The sequence below is a fragment of the Lepisma saccharinum genome, chromosome 27, assembly GCF_977018435.1.
Source record: "Lepisma saccharinum chromosome 27, izLepSacc3.1, whole genome shotgun sequence".
NCBI lineage: Eukaryota > Metazoa > Arthropoda > Insecta > Zygentoma > Lepismatidae > Lepisma > Lepisma saccharinum.
In genome coordinates, this window is record NC_139255.1 from 54,008,901 (window position 1) to 54,032,229 (window position 23,329).

General features: G+C 38.5%; 1 protein-coding gene across 3 annotated transcripts in view; it reads right to left on the reverse strand.

The window, feature by feature from the left end:
• Positions 1–23,329, reverse strand: part of LOC145980294 (uncharacterized) — a 224,749-nt gene that overhangs the window by 173,221 nt on the left and 28,199 nt on the right. For 2 of the 3 annotated variants that reach the window (XM_083113312.1, XM_083113313.1), the window contains exon 3: positions 4,783–4,950. The exons of the other annotated variant lie outside the window; for it this stretch is intronic. In XM_083113312.1, the coding sequence (XP_082969438.1) occupies positions 4,783–4,950 (168 nt within the window). The remainder of the gene's footprint in view (positions 1–4,782; positions 4,951–23,329) is intronic. 3 annotated transcript variants of the gene reach the window in all.

A 23,329-nucleotide genomic window follows, 5' to 3' on the forward strand; every position in this document is an offset into this window, starting at 1 on the left:
CATAATCGGTTATTTCATGTTTCTTTCTTCGTAGCTTTAGCACAACGGATAGTTCATATTGTCGATGGCAGGATATGGAAATTACGGAGGAAGAAAGGTGCCGTCTTTTCTTAGTACAGAACAAAAATACCCCCACTTTTTTTATCCCGCCGACAATTGATAGCCATGCAAACATTATTGAGGAAAAATGTTCTCCCTCATTGTTGCACGGGAAGTAAAGAAGGTTCGTTGTCATTTCTTTGCCTTTTTCGCTTTTCACAAAAATCAGTCAAAAGTAAAAATAACATTCGGTACATTACAGCCCCTACTCTACTCTATCGGGTATGGGAGAAATTCGAGAGTACTGTTGTGCATATTTTTGGCTTTACTGGGAATATTTGACATATTTGTCATTTTTCATGACATATTTTCCAATTTATGAGACATAATTACTTCGGGCCCTAAACATAAGTATATTTAAACATTGTCCCGCAGTGTGCCCGTGTGGTCCAAGACATCATGTTTTGGGTTCTGCTGGGCTCCGGTATGCGTGCAGGTTCTAGTCTCCCAGGGGATGGAGGACGATGACATAACTTCTCTCTTCGTATGGGAACGGTGGCCACCTACCAACGTGAGGAAATTAGAGGGCTACGAATGAGGAGTGTAAGGAGGTCAAGAAAACCTACTAACCACATGTCACCCTGTGACTGGTTGGTTCATCTCCCACCTCGGCAGGCGGGAGTGAGGCTAGCAGTCGGTAGGTAGGCCCTCGCCCTCATGGGCTGTTGCACCATGGGTTATTATATTTAAACATTGCTCTTGTAAGTGAAGGTTGCAATGAGTATCTACATAAATCTTCTGACAAAATCTATCAGAATATTTATCGGCATATGCAGAAGAAAGTTATGCAGCAAACACAAAAGGTGGGTCCTGTATACAAATCACCACTAGCATAATAAAAAAGTAATTTCTAGTTTATCATCAAGATTTGGTGTTCTTAATGCAATATCAGAAGTATTTTGGAGCATGGAAATGTATTGACAGGGCCACAGGAATTAGAATATATTCCGAAAGTATTTTCTTCACATTGATTTACAGATTTTATACGACTTTTGCATTATTTCACTCACTGTTCGATGCTTTAAACATTAAAATCAATCTCAAAGCACTGTTCAATACAGAAAAGTGGAATATTATAGTAATTTCCCATCGATTGTGTAGAGAGATCCACTGAATCTAATTGCATGACCTACAAATCAGCTAAAAACAATTCTGTAAGAAGCAGCTCTATGTCATTAAAAATAATATATAAAAGGTAACGGTAAAGTGCTCCCCTGTGCTTAGCACCACGCCATGAAGGCGTATAGGGGGTGTGGGGGTAACGCCCCATACTTTCTTGATCCGGTCGTGAGTGGGGGTGATGTGATCAGCATCACGCCCCTGACTGTCTTTACCCCCCAGGGTTTCTCCCAGGTACCCATGTTATTCGATGCTGGGTGGGCACCGTGGCCGCTTCCATCGTTAGAAAAGTTCCCGGATTTGAACCGGCCGGGGATCAAACCCGGGACCTTCAGCATGGTAGTCAGATGCGTTACCGACTGAGCCACCGCGGCCTATTTAATTTTTATTACTGCAGAAAACTGTATTTTCATACTGTATTGTTGAAGTCCAAAGAGCAGGAATGGGGAAATAGCCATAAGCTTTTCTTGGCCTGTGTTGTCAATCACTTGTTTTGCATCAAAAGAGAGAGAGAGAAATGAGTAGCGATGCAAGAGAAGAACTTCAGATAGAAAGGGAACCAAGGGAGAGTCAGACTGACAGATGGAAAGTGTGGGGGGTAAGGAAAAAAAATAATAAATGATTCAAGTAAAGTCCAATTATTTTGAAACACATTTGAAAGAATGAAATGGCTGGAGCTACAACGAAGTGGGTAATCATAGTAGTCCAGTCGACAGTGAGTCTGGCAGCTGTGCAGGAGACACAGGTTCGATTACCAGGGTACAAAATTGAGACGCCAAAGGCATTTTTAAAGTTAACCAATTAACAAATCAAAGTAATATCAGTACATGCAAAAGTAACCATAACAAACGGTAACAGCAGTAACATCCACAAAGATAATCATGCAAGTTTAGGACATATACTCTAATCTGTAGTGGAACTAGTTTGCAGTTTGATTCAAACCAAGAACATCAATAAAAACAAGCATATTAGGTTTTTTTCTGCAACTCGTGATGCAGGGTTAGTGAACAAATGTGACTTTTCATGCCACATGAAAGTTTACAATATTCAATCCAAATATATCTATCTAGACCCAAGTTCTGATTGTGCAATTCCGATAATGCCATGACACACACATTTTTGACATGAATCAAATTTGATTGATCTCTATAAGCACATACTGAACAGGTTTTCTTATAACTTGCGGTTCTTGTTATGCAAAATGATTTTTTTCATCCCATTTCTATATGTTTACCATAGGCATAGCTACGGGGAGTGTGGGGTGTGCCTAGGCACACCCTAATGGGCTGCTTTATCAAAGAGAAAGACAGATATTTCAATGAGAGAGAAAATAAGCGGCAGTTTGTAAGAAGTTGAAAATGTCATTATTTGGTACAAACGTGTGCATTATCGCTGATGAAACGGGTGTTTATAGATTTTTGATTTTTTGATGTCATTGGAGAAAGAAGATATTTACTGGATTCTACTCTGTATTGCAGCACCTTTCTTCTATACCTGTCACAAGCTGCATGTGAGAGAGAGCTTTTTCCAAGCTTTCCCAAGTTAAAACTAAATTAAGAGCAACTCAGAAGCAGGATAGATTGGAAGCCCTGCTCTTGCTGTTTGTGGAACAGGAAAAGCTTCGTCTATTGATGTAAATGAAGTTATTGATGAGTTTAAGAACAATGTACCTTTCGACAGACGTCTCTCGTTATAGATGACGTGTATTTTGATGTATTTGTTTGTAATATTTATGAACATTTTGTGTGTGTGTAATTTCTATGCAATTTGATTTTTTCTACTACATATATTCAGAAATTTTCAACACTATCATTTAGTGAAATTATATTCCTTTACAAACATCAGTGCAGTTAAAGAGCCAAGTGATTGTGTTGCAAAATATGCTATTAAAAAGGTACAAGACCTCATTTTTTTTCTTTGTGCACACCCAAATATAAAGTTCTAGCTACGCCTATGATGTTTACATAAGTAGGTTAGGCAGGTTAACATTAATTGAATGATTGAATTTGGTTGGTTGGCATTTTAAGTCCACTTTATGCACAGTAAGGCTCAACCTTCAGCTAAAAGTGGGATCCGAACAACTATGTGCCTCCACCAGGTATCGAACCCGGAACCACTTTATTACAAGGCAACGGCGCTACCCACTGCACTATCAGTGATTGAATTAGGTTATCACTTTTCTGCCACTTGTGGCTAATCGCGACGATAAGGATGAGTGATAATATGATGAAGGGGCATTCACAAAGAATGCCCAGGCCAGGATTCAAACACAAGACACTGTTAGCCAGGTTAAGATTTGATGTTCTTAGCATTATAATTATGCTCCCATGCACTTACAGTGTTTTGTTTGACTGTTTTAGTATTTCTACACATTCTTCTATCTCCTACCCCTGTATTCACCATTTTCCATGTTGAAAACTGGTTCAGACAGTGGCAAACTTATGAGTGCAGACATGCGCATAACCTAATTTTCACGGTAAAATTCCTGCACCTCCAAAATGCATGAATTAGTTTCCCTGAACTTCAAACTTACTTTCACAATGATTTACAGTATTCTAGATGCATTCCTCACACTCAAGTTAGCAGTGGCGTCTTCTCCCATCTTATCTCATATACCGCCAGTAAACAACTTTTTTCATGTATGTAGAAATTGTCGCAAAATTTGAAGTTGTTGGGTTCATGTTTTTGTTTTCCTTGCGTGCCTGCATTGTTGTTGTATTTACACAGTGTGTCCGAAAAGTGACAATACATCTGTCAGGCGACAAACACATAATGAACAACAAAGAACAACACACACCTTCTAGACTCAAAGCACCAGCCTGACTGGCTCGCGGAAGCAAACTGCTCACAATGCAAGATTGCCAACCTTTGCAGAAAACATTACTAGCAGCGCATGGAATACAATCCCTCAACATATAATTATGCTTATATATGTGCATGGCTCGAAAAAACCCGGTCGCCAGTTCGCCATGCGACTAAAATTTTCAGCCTGGCGACTGTGATCTTTTGCTGTAATATTGCAGTTTTTTAAGTTTGCATGTACAAAATTTTGAAGACTCTAAGTTCAAATTGCAGTACAGCTAAGTTAGCAAATTATTCTTTTATCAACGTTGTGTACATTCCATAGAATCAGAAACAATTTCTTACTCCTTGTCCTCCAACACCACATTTTTCGCTTTCTCACATGATTTAGCGATATTTTGAATACGGTGATGTTCAACTTCTTATAGTATGCACAATTGCTAGTAGGTGCTATCCTCGCGCCTGATTTTCAGAGTTGGCGCCTAGCTCTGAAGAATATTTTTCGAGCACTGTAATATGTGTTTAGTGACTTTTTTAACGAACTGTATTATATTTAATACAATAAATAAGAATTGTTGCAGTAAACAAGGTCAAATTTTCAGAATACGGCACTGGCAATTAAACATGTAAAATTCATTATGCAATCAGAAACATGGCATCTATCCAGGCTTGCTTTGAAATGTACAAAAATACAACACTCCTCAGTAAGCTAAGTGTATATAGTTTTATTAAGTGTGAGCTCTCATACAAATTCATGCTCACCTCATCTTGAGGGCACATTCTTGTTGTTGTTGTTGCACCTGCATCATCTTGTACTGTTGAAATTGTAGGTACTTCTGTGTCCACTGATTCTGTTGAAGTTATTTCAACAGACGACTCATCCTTTGGAATGTCATCAGGGTCGCAAAGGTTCGTAGTTTTATTATAATGCTAGAAGAATATTAATTTATAAAGGGTATTCAAACTTCATTATAAGTATTAAAATATATACTGCCTGCATGAATATAAGTACGAACATAAGTAGGGCCCGGGAGTATGTTACTTTATGTTATCACATTTTTTTCAATTGGCTTCGGATCTATTATTGGGGTGAGATCTTTACATATTTGATGAAAATCAACCAAAATAGACAAACTTGACACAGCATATTTTGACATATTTCACCAATTTCGTGGTCTTACAACATATTTCTTTAATTCTGTTGTAATAAGACATATTTCTGTATAATTTCGTAATTCTCTCGCACATAATCGGTTATTTCATGTTTCTTTCTTCGTAGCTTTAGCACAACGGATAGTTCATATTGTCGATGGCAGGATATGGAAATTACGGAGGAAGAAAGGTGCCGTCTTTTCTTAGTACAGAACAAAAATACCCCCACTTTTTTTATCCCGCCGACAATTGATAGCCATGCAAACATTATTGAGGAAAAATGTTCTCCCTCATTGTTGCACGGGAAGTAAAGAAGGTTCGTTGTCATTTCTTTGCCTTTTTCGCTTTTCACAAAAATCAGTCAAAAGTAAAAATAACATTCGGTACATTACAGCCCCTACTCTACTCTATCGGGTATGGGAGAAATTCGAGAGTACTGTTGTGCATATTTTTGGCTTTACTGGGAATATTTGACATATTTGTCATTTTTCATGACATATTTTCCAATTTATGAGACATAATTACATACATATTTTACAGTTTTATAGGACATAAAGTCACAGGCCCTAAACATAAGTATATTTAAACATTGTCCCGCAGTGTGTCCGTGTGGTCCAAGACATCATGTTTTGGGTTCCGCTGGGCTCCGGTCTGTGTGCAGTTCTAGTCTCCCAGTGGATGGGGGACGACGACATAACTTCTCTCCTGAGACTTTGGCCTTCGTATGGGAACGGTGGCCACCTACCAACGTGAGGAAATCGGGGAGTTACGAATGAGGAGTGTAACGAGGTCAAGAAAACCTACTAACCACATGTCACCCTGTGACTGGTTGGTTCATCTCCCACCTCGGCAGGTGGGAGTGATGCTAGTAGTCAGTAGGTAGGCCCACGCCCTCATGGGCTGTTGCACCATGGGTTATTATATTTAAACATTGCTCTTGTAAGTGAAGGTTGCAATGAATATTTATATATATCTTCTGATAAAATCTATCAGAATACTTATCGGCATATGCAGAAGAAAGTTATGCAGCAAACACAAGAGGTGGGTCCTGTATACAAATCACCACTAGCATAATAAAGAAAAGTAATTTCTATTTTATCATCAAGATTTGGTGTTCTTAATGCAATATCAAAAGTATTTTGGAGCATGGAAATGTACTGACAGGGCCACAGGAATTAGAATGTATTCCGAAAGTATTTTCTTCACATTGATTTACAGATTTTATACGACTTTTGCATTATTTCACTCACTGTTCGATGCTTTAAACATTAAAATCAATCTCAAAGCACTGTTCAATACAGAAAAGTGGAACATTATAGTACTTTCCCATCGATTGTGTAGAGAGATTCACTGAATCTAATTGCATGTCCTAAAAACCAGCTAAAAACAATTCTTTAAGAGGCAGCTTTATGTCATTAAAAATAATATATATATATTTTTGATTACTGCAGAAAACTGTATTTTCATACTGTATTGTTAAAGTCCAAAGAGCAGGAATGGGGAAATAGCCATAAGCTTTTCTTGGCCTGTGTTGTCAATCACTGGTTTTGTATCAAAAAAGAGAGAGAAATGAACACACACTGAGTAGCGTTGCAAGAGAAAAACTTCAGATAGAAAGGGGACCAAGGGAGAGTCAAGACTGACAGACAGAAAGGGTAGGATAAGGAAAAAATAATAAATGATTCAAGTAAAGTCCAATTATTTTGAGACACATTTGAAGGAATGAAATGGCTGGAGGTACAACAAAGTGGGTAATGATAGTAGTCCAGTCGACAGTGATTCTGGCAGCTGTGCAGGAGACACAGGTTCGATTACCAGGGTACAAAACTGAGACGCCAAAGGAGTATTTAAAGTTAACCAATTAAATATTACAGGCAAAGGTAAAATTAATAATTACGCTGTAGGCAATCAGAAGTTAAAGAGGAATGGATTTGCATGGTCTAAGTCATAATTTCTCCTGCTTTGTCCCAGCATAGTGGCTCTGGCATTCACGCAGCCTCAAGTGTGTAGCTAGCAGCAACCTTGGGAGATAAAGGTGGCCAGGCCATGAATGATGATCACATCACATCACATCAAAAAATGGCAGAGATCGAGAACATGTTGGTGGGACCCTACATCCACTTCCCAATATGTTCCTTATTTTAAAAAACAAAGTCGTTATTTTCGTAAGTGACATGTTCTCTAATTCACATTACTACGAAACATTGAAACAAACTGTGAAGTTACATGGGGAAGGAAAGTAGTCAAATATTCACAATGTAGATATTTGAGGAGATGATTATAATCATATCAGCATGCTCCAGCTGCCTTTATACCCCCCTCCTCCTCCCTGAAATCATGAAAATCTGTTAATACTCGATATCTGAGACAACTGAACACCAAGTGCAGCTGTTTGGAACAAAGCGCAGATGCTTATGTAAGCTATTTTTCAAACCATAATTTCTCCAGTAAATAATACTTGGTGAAGCTTTTAACTGTGCTCGTTAGTTTGTCCAAGCTGGAAACTTGCTTCCACAATTGATTCCAGTACTCTAAAGTACTAACTATTACATATATATAAATATAAATGGATGTGTGTGGGGGGAGGGGGGTATGTGTGTGTGTGTATGTATGTTTGTTCCGGCATAACTCATGAATGCCTGGAGCAATTTTGTACCAAACTTGGTACACGTATCACTTGCAATCTCCAAAGAAATACTGCGGGGATAAGACACCACTGGCACCCCTAGGGATGGGGTGGGAAGGGGTGCCATGTAAAAATAATCGAAAACGAGAGATATTAAATTCTGCACAAACAGACATCCGTGACTCTATGCAATCCCGCACAACGATAGTGTTTCTTGGAATATCTAACATTCAGGCTGATACGAGTTTGTGTTGCAAAAAAGACCGATATTAGTGTGGAATCCATAGTTTTCGGTGTCGCTAAGATGAATAGTAACACTTCCAATGCCGTTCAACTTCAAGTTCATTTTACACTATAGTTAGAATTCATTATTTTCCTTTCTATTAGAAGATTGGGATATATAAATTCCCAGGCAATGCCAGGTAATCATCTAGTACTCATATAAAACTTGCAAAAAAAAATCATCAAACATTCAAAACCATTGTCCATGTCCAGTAACTAGAATAAATTACCAATACCAGTCTCTCGGTTACTTTACCATGTAAAATTGTTACCTGGTTACCAAATATGATATTACGAACCTTTAAACTCACAACTGAAACTGCAAATGAAATAGGTTAGCCATAACTGGCAAAAAAAGGGCCAAAGTCGTTTTTTCTCCTAAATTTTCAAAAACAAAAACAAAAAAAACTGGCTTTTATGTAACTCCATTGTTTTGACTTTAAGAAGACTGTATTATGAGATGGTGACAAATAGCCAATGTCCTCACGAAGACATAATTTAGAAAATTAACCACTGGAGGAGCATTCTGTGGTGGGACCACAGGCAAAAGAGCCTGCAAAGTCCCACGACTCCTGTGCACAGGAGGACGGGCAGAGTGGAGCCAGAGTTCCTTATGTCCCAAGATGAACCAATGGAGGGAAAGGTGGATGAAGAATTTTGACCAAAGGTTCTTTTCCTTGTGGTCGCTCTATACATGATACTTGTCTACTCCTAAATACTAAATAACAACATGAACAGTAATGACAACAACAAAGACTCAATACAAACAACAAACAGTAGCAACAGCAACACTGACAAAACTAATCACTCAAGTTTGACAACACATATATCCTAACCGAAAGTGGATCTACAATTCAGTTGGATTCAAACGACGAACACCACAACATTTACAAAAACAAAAACTGTAAATCCCTTTTCTGTTACTGAGGAAGACTTTTAATGCAACAGTGGAAGTATACCAATTGAGCTTGCTCAGAAATATACTAATATATATTTCTGAGTAAGCTAAGAAATCATGTGAAGTGTGTAAATCAGAGTGTACCCCCCTGTACCCCCTTAGATAATATGACAGGCACAAGGTACTACTGTTAAAATAACCTATTTTCAATTCGCTCCATAAAAAAAATATATTGTTTAGAACGTATAAGAATTATCTTCTTTACCACAGAAATGCAAATCATTGTAAATTTATTCTACTACATTGTGCTTGCTACTAGTTAGTTCATTGACCTATGTTCTTGGAAACCTCTTTAAAAGATGACAATTGTTGAAAATGTATGTTGGACGATGGAATCAGGTAAAGTTTACTCTGAGAAAATCAGGCTCCAAACAAATGCTCTTTTACGTAAGGGGAGGAGGGTACACTTTTCTAAAGACGTGGTCGCATCTATGTATAAGATACAAATCTTGAAATGAAATTAACAAAACAGGGTGTGATTTGTGGTTGTTTTTTTTTACTTATGTAATAAGTATACTTAGAATTGGACATTAATTGCTTAACATCTAATTTTGATATGGAACACAAACACAACATCATTTTCAGCTAACTATTAAATCAAACTAAGAAAATCACATTAGTCATTTGAACTCACGAGAACTCACTGCAGGTTCTATGATTTGCCAGTTGGCTTGTCAAGGGCACTGTGATCGAATCTGGGACCTCTGGCATCATAACACGCTATGCTAACCATTCCGCAAGGTGGGAATGTGTTTTGGATTTTCTTTGTACTTGCGAAAATCTTTAACTGTGACGTGCACATGCTTTTGCTTACATTAAAGTTCACTTTAATTGACATGTGACCCCAAAACACACGCATGTATCTGAAGTAACCTTAGCTGGCTCTTCATGTTGTCCACCGAAGATTGAAAAGAAAAAGAACTTTCCAATGTATGGTTATCTTTGCTTGCTCCGAGATATGAAAGATTTCGCTTTTGTATATATACTGAATGATATGACTTTCAGTGCTTGAAGGGCATCATAAGGTACAGCTAATAATATTACAAATAAATGCTTTGTCAAATGATATTCCAAAGTTACACATCTTACAAGTTGATTGGGAATCATTTCAACTCAGTATTTTTTTTTAATACAACGCCCTCTAGATTCCTGAGAAAATAAAGGCTTCTAAAAGGCATTGGATGTGATGCACATCTGACATAAATTGTTTAAAAATATTTTTATATGTAGCTATGGGAGTTTAAAATTAAAATAAACTGAATTGGAGTGGAACTATATAAATATGGTTTCTATGTGGAGTGGGTGGGAGATGATTATTCCTGGTTGGGATAGCCCAAGATAGAGGAGGGGGAAATCCTACTCATCATCTTTAATCTCACCCTGCATTGAAATGAATAGATGTATCTTGGTTTGCAATTTTCATATTTCAAACTCCTGATTTTCTGTTCAGTTAAATTCAAAATGAGGCCAGAACAAGGTCCAGAGCTTTATATGTTCCAGAATTGTTATCTGGTCTTAAAATTGGTTTCTAAAATAACCAAAAATTCTAAGAAAAACAAAAAATATTTATGCAAATTTTGCATTAAAAAACAGGAAGTTCATGTGTGCTCTTCTAAAATGGAATATTTTCCATGCCTTCACATTATACCTAGGTATAGGTAACTGTGAAGTAATGTGTGGTGTGTATATATAAATATATATGGAAGGCTGAATTTTGTACCCCCCCCCCCCTCCCATGAAAAACATTCCTGCGCCATTGAGCCCTAGTACTCATATGATTCATGCTCTCACCTCATCTGGAGGGGATGGTAGTGCTGTTGTAGCAACCCTACCATCTTGTACCACGTCATCATCATGTTCATTATTCAGAATGACATCTGGGTCATTATACTTTGCAGTTTCACTAAAGTGCTAAAAGAATATTAATTTGTAAAGGATATCAAATATCATTATGAATATTAAACTGTAAGTAGGGAGGTTAACATTTAGTTTTAACAATAACACCGAGAAGTTGAGGAAAACAAAATAAAGTGTTTAAAATGTATTTGGGTAGGTTAAGTTCTGTCATTTCTAGTCTAGCTGGTGTCACTTCAAAAGAGATTATCATGCATCAACGGGCCCCTTTTTCGAAAATCCTGGCATGCCACTGCCTTTCTTAAAGCAATCATTCCATTGGAGTGAACTGAAAACCTCCTATCTCTCTATTTAGAAGTGTGTTTTGATGGAAGTGAAGGAGTGAATATTGTTGGGAACATTTACTACAATATGTTGAAAACCATCAATGATATCGTAAACTGAAATATTAATTTAACCTTTGAATAACAAGGCTGTGTGATAGGACAAATTTAACAAGTAGGTGTCATGGACGACACCTACCCTATTTCTGACTTTTAGACCCATAACCACTTCCAGTTTTACAAATATAGTTTTGAATACCTTTAGCTTGAATATCTCATGCCAAAAAGTCCAAAGAAAATACGTCAATAATATAGTCAGGGATGTACAAAGAAAATATATCATCATCTTTTCTAAGCTCCCTGATTCTTCCTTTCGGCCCAGGCAGGTGGGTCACTAGATTCTTGCTTCTGCTTCGAGTTCTAGATTTTCTGCTACTCGATGGTCTGTGTGCTCAGACAGTTTCCAAATCTCTACCCAAAGTGAAATTTATATCATCTCCAACTTCCATGTCACTTCCATAATTGACATCCGAGTCATCAAAAGTTGGTACCTGCCCATAACCAGCAATGTCCTCCTTGTAGGGTTCATTTGATAAAAGACAGTCATCTCTTTCACTAACTGAGTCACCTGAACTACCCCTATCATCACCGCTTGCTTGCTCTTGCCTTATCAGTTCATTTCTTACCTCTTCCTCAGTAATAAATCCCGAATTCATAGTCGTGGATGCAATAACTGTTGGAACACAAACAACAAGACACCTATGTGCACACACCCTCAAATAATATGCAACTACGAGCAGACTAGTTAGGTGGGGATACAGATGAATAGCTCCATGTCTATTTACATACTGGCTAGGAAGGTATACCACAGGTGAGAATCCTCATCCATGCAAAACAAGAAGGTAGGTGTCACATATGACACAGCCTTGTTATTCAAAGGTTAAGAAAATTTTTGAAAATTTGATTCTGAGAGAGTGAAAAGTTGGAAATATGATGGTGTTCAAAGATCATTTCTTACAAAGGAAAGCCTTAAAAATATTGTTTTTTATCATTAAAACTAAAATTTGCCTAAATTTTCCACAACTAAAGCAATGAGAAAATCTTATGCATAGAAGGAACAGTAAAAACGCATGTAACAATAACACTGATTTTAAAATTAATAACACCAAATTTTTCCATAAACCACAAAAAATAAGACCGAATTGCAGTAAAATATAACATCGAAATTTAGGGAAAAATAAAAGTTCATGTCCCTAAATATAAGGTGTGTGTAATATTACTAAAATGTCTTATATTAGAACATTGCTCTAGCAAGTAGAAGTTAAAATGAGCACATATATATATATATATATATATATATATATATATATATCTACTGATGATATATATGTATAATTTATTTATTAGTATGTGCTCTTATCATCATAAGCAGCCTGTGCAGTATAGAAGAGGTTCAGCTATCATGTCTCTTATCTTAAAAATATGAATGTCTTCTTTTGTACAGTTTCTTTATAACATTTTCAGCTAGAATACAACAAATTTATGTCAATAATATTAACAGCATGTTACACAAGTAGGGTTGAACAAGAAATCATTTGACATGTATACAACTCCCCTTAAATTGTGCTACTGTGCTAATTAGTTTGTCCAAGCTTGAAACTTACTTCCACAATTGATTCCAGTATTCTAAAGTACTTCCTAATACTCCTAAAAAACTTTTGAAAAAAAATCAATAAACATTCAGAACCATTGTCCAAGTCAGTAACTAGAAGCAATGACAATCACTTGTCATTTGGTTGATATACCATGTAAAATTGTTACCTTTACCAAATATGACATTACGAAACTCTAAACTCACAACTGAAACTGCAAATGAAATAGGTTACCCATAACTGGCAAAAAATGGGCCAAATTCATCTTTCTTTCCTTGAAATTTCAAAACAATGCTGACTTTTATGTAACTCCATTGTTTTGTTTTTAAGAGGACTGTATGCAAGATGGTGACAAATAGCCAATGTCCTGACGAAGACATAATTTAGAAAATTAACCAAACTTACACACTGGAGGAGCATTTTGTAGTGGGACCACAGGCAAAAGAGGCTGCAAAAACCCACGACTCCTGTGTATCATATACCCGCACAAGGGGATGGGCAGAGTGGAGCCAGAGTTCCTTACGTCCAGAGATGAACCGATGGAGGGGAAGGTGAATGGAGATTTTTGGCCAAAGGTTCCTTTCCTTGTGGTCGCTCTATACATGATACTTCAGTATGTCTACTCCTAAATAACAACATCAACAGTATGACAACAACAAAGACTCAGAATAACAAACAGTAGCAACAGCAACACTGACAAAATTAATCACACAAGTTTAACAACACATACATCCTAACCCAAAGTGGATCTACAATTCAGTTGGATTCAAACGACAAACACCACAACATTTACAAAAACAAAAACTGTATATCTTTTCTCTGCTACTCACAATGTAGGGTTAGTGAGCAAGACTTTTCATGCAACAGTGGAAGTATACCAATTGAGCTTGCTCAGAAATATACTAATATATATTTCTGAGTAAGCTAAGGAATCATGTGAAGTGTGAGCCCTAGTACACACATGATTCATGCTCACCTCATCTGGAGGGGATGGTAGTGCTGTTGTAGCAGCCCTACCTTCTTGTACCTCATCAGGGACGTCGTTGGGGGGGGGGGTGGCACTGGCCGCCCGGAACGTTCACGTGGCCCCGGCAAACTGTTCTACATTTGCTGAAAATTTTACTTTCATGAAAAATATTGCAAAATAGTTTTTCAGTATTTTTTTCTTTCAGTTAGAAACACTGTTCTTAATTTGAGTGGCACGAACCCAAAACCACATTTCTTTCTCGTTTTCCTGGTTCTAGCTATAGTGGATGTCAGTGTAGGAACCCAGAACTTCGTTGTTTCTCGGAATTTTGAGGGAGTTGTCTTTCCACTCCTAGCAGTCGCAGGTCCACAACAAGCAGGGTTGGGCGTTGACTGTTGCCGTTGCGTCCAAACAATGGTTTGAGCTTGAGTAGATTGAAGAACGACCGCTTGTGCAGCGGTAAACGACATATATGCAAACAGTTACACCAAATATCTATTCTACTATTGAAACAGTCTAAAACACGCAACGTGTTAAAAGTAATTATCTTCACAAACTGTACGATTTCTCGAGTCGTGAAGACCGATTTTGAGAATCCTCCTTAACAAACGATGCCTCTCGATAGCGTTGTTGCCTTGTAATCGAGGGGTCCCGGCTCGTGCCTAAAATAACAGGTGAAGAAGTATATTTATAGGCAATGAAAACAAATAGTAAGTGCCAGTGCCCCCCCCCCCCCAATTTAAAACGTCTTTTTTGTCTTCATCCGTCCATCTGGAAAATGGTGTTTGCAACAAATTACACACTAAGTCATTTACTGGGTTCATTGTAGAAACCACAGCTCAACACATGAACACAACACACGATAGGAAACGCGAAACACACACGCGGAACAAGATCTCGCGAGAACGCGAAGATTTTGCCACAAGCACTGGATGCGATGTTTTCTCCGACGAGAGAACTGCTTCATCTAGAAGGCGACACCCGTTCAAGGCCAACGCTAGGTGACGTCACCGTTGCCATGACAACCGGCTAAGTTTTCCGCCACCTAGCGGTGTTTGCTCTTGGGTTGGGACGAACTCAATACGTGCGTAGCGCCGAGCGGCGTGTTATTTGAGTATTATCGTGTGCGTTCTGCTGGGAAATAGTTTAATTTAACAAGCAAATGAAAAATGTCAATATTAATTTGAAAATTAGGTGAAAACATCTGCACTTGTTGCACTTGGCCAGCCGCCACTGTCCCAGGTTCGATACATGAGTGGAGGTACACAGTGGTCTGGATCTTACTTTAAACTGTAGGTCCAGTCCCAATTAGCCTTACTGTGCATAAAGTGGACTTAAAATCACCAACTCAACTAATTAACAAACTTTTCGAAAAATCGAATATTTAAACAAGAACAAGTAAATACATTTTTGTAATTTTGAAGTAAATTATTATTATTGTTGTTATTATTTTGGGTATTTTTGGTTCGTATGAATCTGCCTCACACAGTAAGCTTATTTTGTTGAGTCAAGTACAATAACAAACCCTTGCAATAAGTCACTGGAAAGACATGTGAGGTTGGTCTATCTCCCGACTGCCAGTCCCTCCCACAATCCTACCTAGAGGTGTGGAGATCTTTAACCAGTAACGGGGTGACGTGGGGTTAGCACGTCGAACTCCCAACCGTTATAGGGGATATCCATAAAGAATAATTATATTCTTGTTGTAAGGAGTCGATGTCATTTAACAAACTTTATTGATTTATTCCATCAGCATTATTTAAAATGTAGTGCCATACTGAACTTACCAACTTATCAAATGCACATTGATTGCTAAATGAGGCATTTTCCTTGTGTTGCAGAGCAGGTTCAGCTTTTGGAGTATTGCAATCTTTTATAAAGTCCGTTCGAAGAATTTTTAGAATATTGATGTTTTGTCAAAGGGACCACCCCCGAATAAATATCTGTGGATGTTTTACAGGTTTCATTGTATTTAAGAAGGTAATTTTTCCGGTGCAACTTTCCTCTGTACAACATGTCTTTTGCCACTCAAGCTGAGGAGCCGATTCCAGTGGCGTGGCGTGGGATTTTTAAAAGTGTTACCGGTTATCAGTAGGACATTTAAGGGAGGAGCCGTAAGACTTGGGCGCCTCTCCACCTCATGCCCCCCCCCCCCCTCAATGTCTTCAAAGTAGTTCGTTTAATATTATTCTGATACGATTGAAATTCAATACCAGATTTTGGTAAAGTTATTAATCAGGGGGAAAAAATGTTGGCATATGCACTGAAGTGAAATCACACACATTGGTTGTTGACACAATAAACATTAGCCTAATAAAGAAATACGTAATATGATACTTACAGAAACATCGAAGGCTACTTATAGAGCAGATCAATCCGACGACTCTTCTTTGAAAATAGTTCTATGATGCTGTCATAAAATGAAGTTTTCTTCTTGAGATCTCGAAGCAGGTTTTTTTCTATTGCCATCAATGATAGACCCGACAATCTATTCTGTCCTTGGGTGTTTCTCTGATACGTGTGTATCCGCCGCAAAGCGGAAAAGGATCGTTCTGCTGAAGCACTTGTAGCAGGAATAGTTAATATCAAACAACACAATTTGGTTACTTCAGGTAACGCCTCAGTGAGTCCAACGGTATGCAAGTGCATGTTTATGTCATGAACTGATTTGCTTCTAAATTCAGGAGAAGCATATATGTATGCAAGTTCATTCTTGAGGCGTATCATGTTAAAAAACTGTCCAAAGTTTCTCAAAAGTACGCGAAGCGCTTTTTCTGGGAAGTGTTTTGAATAAGTTATGAATCCATCACAATCAAGCAAGGCCAAGAATTCCAATTTATCAATATCTGCAAATTTTGTTATAAATTGACCTTTCAACGTATCGGTGATTTCGTAGAAGAGTCTCCGACAGATGTCTTTCTTACTGATAGCAACTCCACTAACTTTTAGTCTCTTTGACTGTTGCGCACTCACACTTTCATTCAGATTTTCCATTTTCGACCACAAAACGTCAAAATCGTCACGCATTCTTGTAAGGCTGTCAACAAAATCACTGATTTTCTTTTTGCAATACCCAACATCGTGTATTTTCTTTTGCAGAACACTGAACAAAATATCGGCTTTTGGAAATATAGCATGAAAAACTTCCAACATAAAGTTAAAATCAAAGTTTTGAAGGGCTCGAAAGTATCCTGCTGCACAAGCTCTAGTTTCGCCATCCCATTCATCCGTGTCTTCCATCATGGACTTAAACAAACTTGTCAATTCATTTTTGCAATTGAAAACCACCTCAATTATTCTATTCCTGTAATTCCACCTTGTGTTAGAAACTGACGGCAATCGCCTTTTAACTTCACGGTCTAGAGCTTCTGTTCTTTTCGATGATTTTGAGAAAAAAGAAGATAAACCTGAGATTGTTTCAAAGAACACTTTACATTCTTTTATGAAATTAACGGATTTTTCCAAAACTAGATTAAGTCTATGTGCATAACAGTGCACGAACATTACCTGTAAATATTTCTGCTTAACGAGAGTTTGTAGTCCGCCAATTTCACCAGCCATGACTGGAGCCCCATCGTAAGTTTGTGCAACGAGTTTTGTACCACAATTGTAGTCATCCACATAGCGACGCAGAACTTGAAATAACCGAGCAGATGTTCTGTCAGAGCTTACGTCTAAGAAACCTACAAATCTTTCTTCTACGTTACCTTTCGAAGTGACATAACGGAAAACGGTCGAAAGCTGAGATTTGTTAGAAACATCCGTCGTTTCATCCATTATTACAGCAACAAACGCACTCTCCTTAACTTCTTTCTTTATTTCGTTCATCATGTGAGACGAAATGCACTCAATAATATCATTTTGGATGTCGTTTGATGTTCCTGAGAAAACTGTAGAGGTTCGCAGGTGATGATTCAGTTTATCGTCAGTTTCGGCCATTAAATGAAGCAGTTCCACATAGTTCCCTCGATTCAAGGAATCGTTGGTTTCGTCGCTTCCTCTGAAGGGTAATTCTTGCGTAGCTAAGTAGCAAGTGGCGCGAATTAGACATTCTAAAATATATCTATTTCTTTTAACGTTGTCATTGTACTTATCCACAGATCTCTTAAAAGCTTCGCTCAAAGAAAAATCAATCCTTGTTTTACCAAATGAAGCTAGGGAATACATTGATGCAATATGCTGCTTCGAGATCTCGTGCCGTCCCCTGATGGTTCTGGAGTTTTCCATGTTATCCACACCTGAATTCCACACGTTTTTTTCACCCGAAAATAGAGTACATGGCCAACAAAACAGTTTCGACAACTGCGCACATCCACACAACCACGGATTGTCGTTATACCACGAAACATTGAAATGTCGGTCATATCCAGCAGACGACTTTGTTTTTAAATCGTTCAAAATAGGCGTTGGCCTTCCTTTCGTCACAATTTCGCTTTTTTCTGCAAAAGAACGCGAACCGAAAGATTTCTTCAAAATATCTTCTATCGCACGATTACACACACTGTTCAGATAGGACGAACCAGACACCTCGGAACTCGGAGCAAGCTCCATTTCGCTTTTTAATTAATTTACAATGCCCGAAAACAACACAAAGACGAAAGACACCACTCACAAAAATCGCACTGCACAGTCCCTCCCGCCAACCGTTGTTTACTTTTGTAACACGTGAAGCACCCCGTCTTCCTTGACCCCCTCTCCTCTCAGCATCGGCGCTTTCCCAATAGCCAATATTTCCTTCGGAACCTTACACTGCAATAAATCTAGTTCTACTAGTGTTGCCATCTTAGTTATTTTGAAACCAGATTTGCCTAAATCTTGAAACTTTTCATTTCAAATAAGATGTATGTAGAGTAGGTGTCTTCATTTGTTTCCTAGCTACTCTCATTCCCATGTTTCGCTAAATCCACAGAAATCTCATCTCTGACACCACTACTATTTCGTATATTTTACGTTCCTTGCTACCTTTAAGACTTTCGCTTTATAGGATAATCGTAATCGTGACGATGAGGATGCATGGTGAGTTATTGAAATAAAATTATTATTTTGTGTATGTAATTATGAATTTTTATATAACAACAAACATTGAAATAACCATTTCTTGCTGAGGATTCGAACCTGCGACACTTGACACTTTAGAGCGTGCTAAGATAACAATCTTGAAATTATGCTTGTAAGTAATGTTTTCATCCAAAAACAGTGCTGCTACCTCAAAAACATTGCTTCAATCCGAAATTATCGCATTCCTGCGTCAATCTCAATCGGCCCTTTCAACAATTATCAAAAATTCCTGTAACCGAAATAATATTATATTATATGTGTGAAATATAAAATTTTAGGTTGACATTTTTAGAAGGACAGCGGATCCCTTGATCATACCCACCCCTCTCCTCTCCTTCTCGCCCATGATGTCGAAAAAGGACATAGAGGACTTTCGTAATCGCTGATATTTAGAGTAAATACAAAATATCACTTGGTAGTTTGTTTTCCCCAAGTGTGATATGATTTCTTTTAAATTTTGATTTGGCGATTTAAGTCCACTTCATGCACAGTAATGCTAATTGGGACAGTTTAAAGTTGGATCCGAACCACTTGTGCCTCCATTGGGTATCGAACCCGGGATCCCTTGATTATAAGGCGGCGACGCTACCACTGCGGCATCGTTCCCCAGTGTGACTGGACACCTGAGTAAGATAGACCCGATTAGGCGACTTAGCTCTTTTCTGTCAATTGAATATGGCAACACTGCTCTGTTTCCTGTAAGGGTCACCGGCAACTGCGCCGGCTAAACAGACATGCTAAAAACCCGCCTCTTCCTCCCGCCGTAACAGCCTTTGCCGCGACGGAAAGTCTTCCTTGGGTGGGCTCAGGGTCCTTCCCCCATGTTGCCTGTGGAGGGTACCGGATCAGTCCTCCGGATCAGTCTTCCGCTTTTGCCGGTGTCAGAAAAAATGTCAGTCTGCAATGTTTACTTTACGACAATATTACCAGTTTATGTACCTAATAATATTTTAAGACGGGTTCTTCAATTCTTTACATTTTGGTGTTACCTGCGGTAACAGCGGCTACATGCACGCCACGCCTCTGGCCGATTCATAGGTGCAACGACCTTGGCAGAAAGAAACTCTGATTGGCACCATGTTGACAAAAGACTCAAGAAGTCCCGCAACCAACAGAACTCGAAGCGCTCGGATCCTACGGTGACATACACTTTGAATGAACACAAACGGATGCATTGGTAGGAAATGCAGTGATTTTATGGGCCGTCCCTTTCTGGGAAGTCGGGACCTTTTGTAAACACACTTTCCCTTCATGCACACCAGGGGGCCTAAGCCAGGACACCCCTATCACAAAATCTTCTCTTCATCTGGCTCTGGTTACCGGCCGTGCCGAAACGCACTGCAGGTAGCTATATAGGACTTTCTGGGTTAATTACTTTATGGTTCAGCATGGACATAGGCTTTTCAAATTGCAAGAGACAAAATTCTACTGTTTGTCCCTTTTCTGGCGGGAGATGAATGACAAAGATGTCGCGGTTCCTTCAGGTTCCCACACTCAACCCTTGTGCTCATAACCTGCAATGAAGGGAAAGGCCATAATAAGCCTTTGTAATGTACCGACTTTATATCCTTCTGCTTCCTTTTGCCCTACTGTGTTTTTTGGTCGACAATTGATGACTGTCAGCTAGTTCGAAGAAGAGTTTGATCCGAGAAGTGGTTTTATAGTTAGCTTCTGTAAACGTGAGATTCCGGTAGGATCATGGAGTGCTTGAGATCTCATTTTCATGCATTGCGAGCGAAATTTCGATTGATTTGGTTCATTTTACTTTGCTCTTCTGCCACATTTGGCTAATTGCGAAGATGGGGATGAGTGATGATATGATTAAATTGATCAATGGACACTCACAAACACCCATGCTCAGTCCGGAATTCGAACCCGGCACAACTGGCATCGTAGCACGATGTGCTAACCACTCCGCCACGGGGGTAGGTGAAGTGAAATTTCGAGTGTGAAGCTGCCAGCTCGTTTTCCTTTCGAAAAAATTGAAGTAGGATCGACTGATCGACCAAATTTCCAACACATTGACTTTCTAAATTGGTGTCCGACTACCATACAAGAGACCGGGTTTGACTCCCAGGGCGGTTGATCTCACATGTGATGAAGAATAAGTCACATTTCAATTAAGGAAGGAAACGAGGTATGTAGTCAACTTTATATAGTAGTGTGCATGCCCTAGAAATAATGTTTCAAAATTCTGCATATTTTGTGATTTTTCTTCATTTAGCCTTCACTTCTATGTGTTTTATTGGGTTCCGTTGCAGGACCGGAACCTTTCTTCTCGCACAATTTAAATTCGGTCCTAGTAGGTATTGTTCCATTAAAAAAAAAGTTACTGGATCATATTTAAATTGATCTTGAAAATATTCCTGCACCGAATTTTAATTTATCCTGGAAAAAAGGTTCTTGGACAGTGTTTAAATTCAGCCGCAAAACAAGGTTCCTGGACCGTATTTAAATTTTACCGAAAAGTTCCTGCACCGTATTTAAATTCATACGGAAAAAAGGTTCCTGGACCGAATTGAGGCCTAGAACCCATTTACACTTGCTGATTTTCTCTCCCGGATGGGAAATGAATTTATTTACAATACCTGGACCATTAACAACCCTGGGATTGTTAAAGATTAGGGAACGCATACATTCTTATTTGTTCTATAGGATTCCGTTATAGAACCGGAACCTTTTCTCTCGCACAATCTAAATTCGTACCAAGTTGCGAATTGTTTCATTTCAATGCAGAACATTGACCCTATTTAAACTGATCCGGAAAAAAATGTTCGTTGACCGTATTTAAATTCTTCAGGAAATAAGGTTCCTGGACCTAAATTAAATTCATCTGGAAAGAAATTCATGGACCTAATTGAAAACGTTACAGATGAAGAGGTTCCTTACGGTCCAGAACCCATTTACGCTTGCTGATTTTCTCTCCTGGATGGGAATTGAATTTATTTAAAATTCCTGGATCTTTAACAACTCTGGCCTCCACCCGCAAATGCAGACGCTGTGGCTGCTGCTTAGGCGGGAAAGTTCACTACACATACAAATAAAATTAATCCAAAGTTATATAGCGAATAATAGTTACTTCCATAATAATATCATGAAATATGTAGAGCCAAATTACTTATTAAGCATTTTCTGTTATTTGTCTATCCTAGTGGGAGCGAAAATCTTTTGCCCTTGCTGGTGAACTCGGTTCCTGCAAATTCAAGACGGCATTTTCTAATTTTCATTTCTATTTGGGCCGACAACTCCGTGGTGGAGTGGTTAGCAGGTTACGCTACGAAGCAGAATGTCCCGTGTTCGAATCCCGGCCTAAGAATGTGTCTTCTTTGTGATGGTCCTTTCATCAAGTTAATCTTTAATCATTCTCATCTTCACGAATAGCCAAAAAGTGTCAGAAAAGTGAAGTAAAATTAACCAAGTCAATCAATAATTTCTATTTCGTTATTTTACGCCGCTTTTCTACCTCTTGTGTTAAATGCTACGATGAGACTGAATGATGATCCGAAGGAATAGCGATGCGAGACATGATGCAACCACATCTGTCCAAGGTCCGAACCTTGGACCTCTGGTTTCGTAGTGCGTCATGCTCATTCTTCGGGAGTGGATTCCTTTGAATGAAAAACTATAAAAGTAGGGTGAAAGAAAACAACATTCTACTGTGCAAAAAAGCCATGTTTAGGTCCTCTAAAGAAAACTACAGTTATTCAGTAAAATTAATTTTGAAGGACAAAGCCTCCGAAGTGTTTTTCCATTCGGTGACGCGTGGTCATCACATCGAGTCCCATCTAGTTTTGAGAGTGGAATTCGCTTACATGTTGATTTCAAGTAGCTTCCCAATTGTCCTCACGATGTTAGGCCATCACAGAAATTTTGGAGTTTCTACCAGGGATCGAACCTTGAAAGACTAGAGCGCAATAATTTGAGCGCGCGGGAATTTTGTTGTTTCTATTGGCATCATATATTCAGATTACTTTTAAAAAATTAGATGTGTGCATTAAATTTCATATATATAGTCATCATTCTCCAACGTGTACAGAACGACGCCACAAAAGACTCATGCATGTCCCATAGAATTGTGGTTAAGGGTGTCGCCTTGCACTAAAGGCCGCCGGATTCGATTCTGGTATAAACAATATACACGGGATGCCTATCTTGAACTCATTACACAAACATTTCATTTTCGCACCGTTGTCATACTTGTGCACCTGATTCCAGCACTTTTTTATATCTAAACTGACGGAAGAGGGTTTTCTCTACTTCTCAATTTTCTTCGAGCAAATTTACAAATCTAAGGAATAAGGACTAATGACATTGTTCTTGGTGTCTCAAAAATCTGACATAAGAGAAAATACATGGATTTTTAAAGACAGTCTAGATGCCATTAAGTAAATAAGTTCATTCTGCATTTAGATTCCGGAATAATGGCCGTGGATTTCG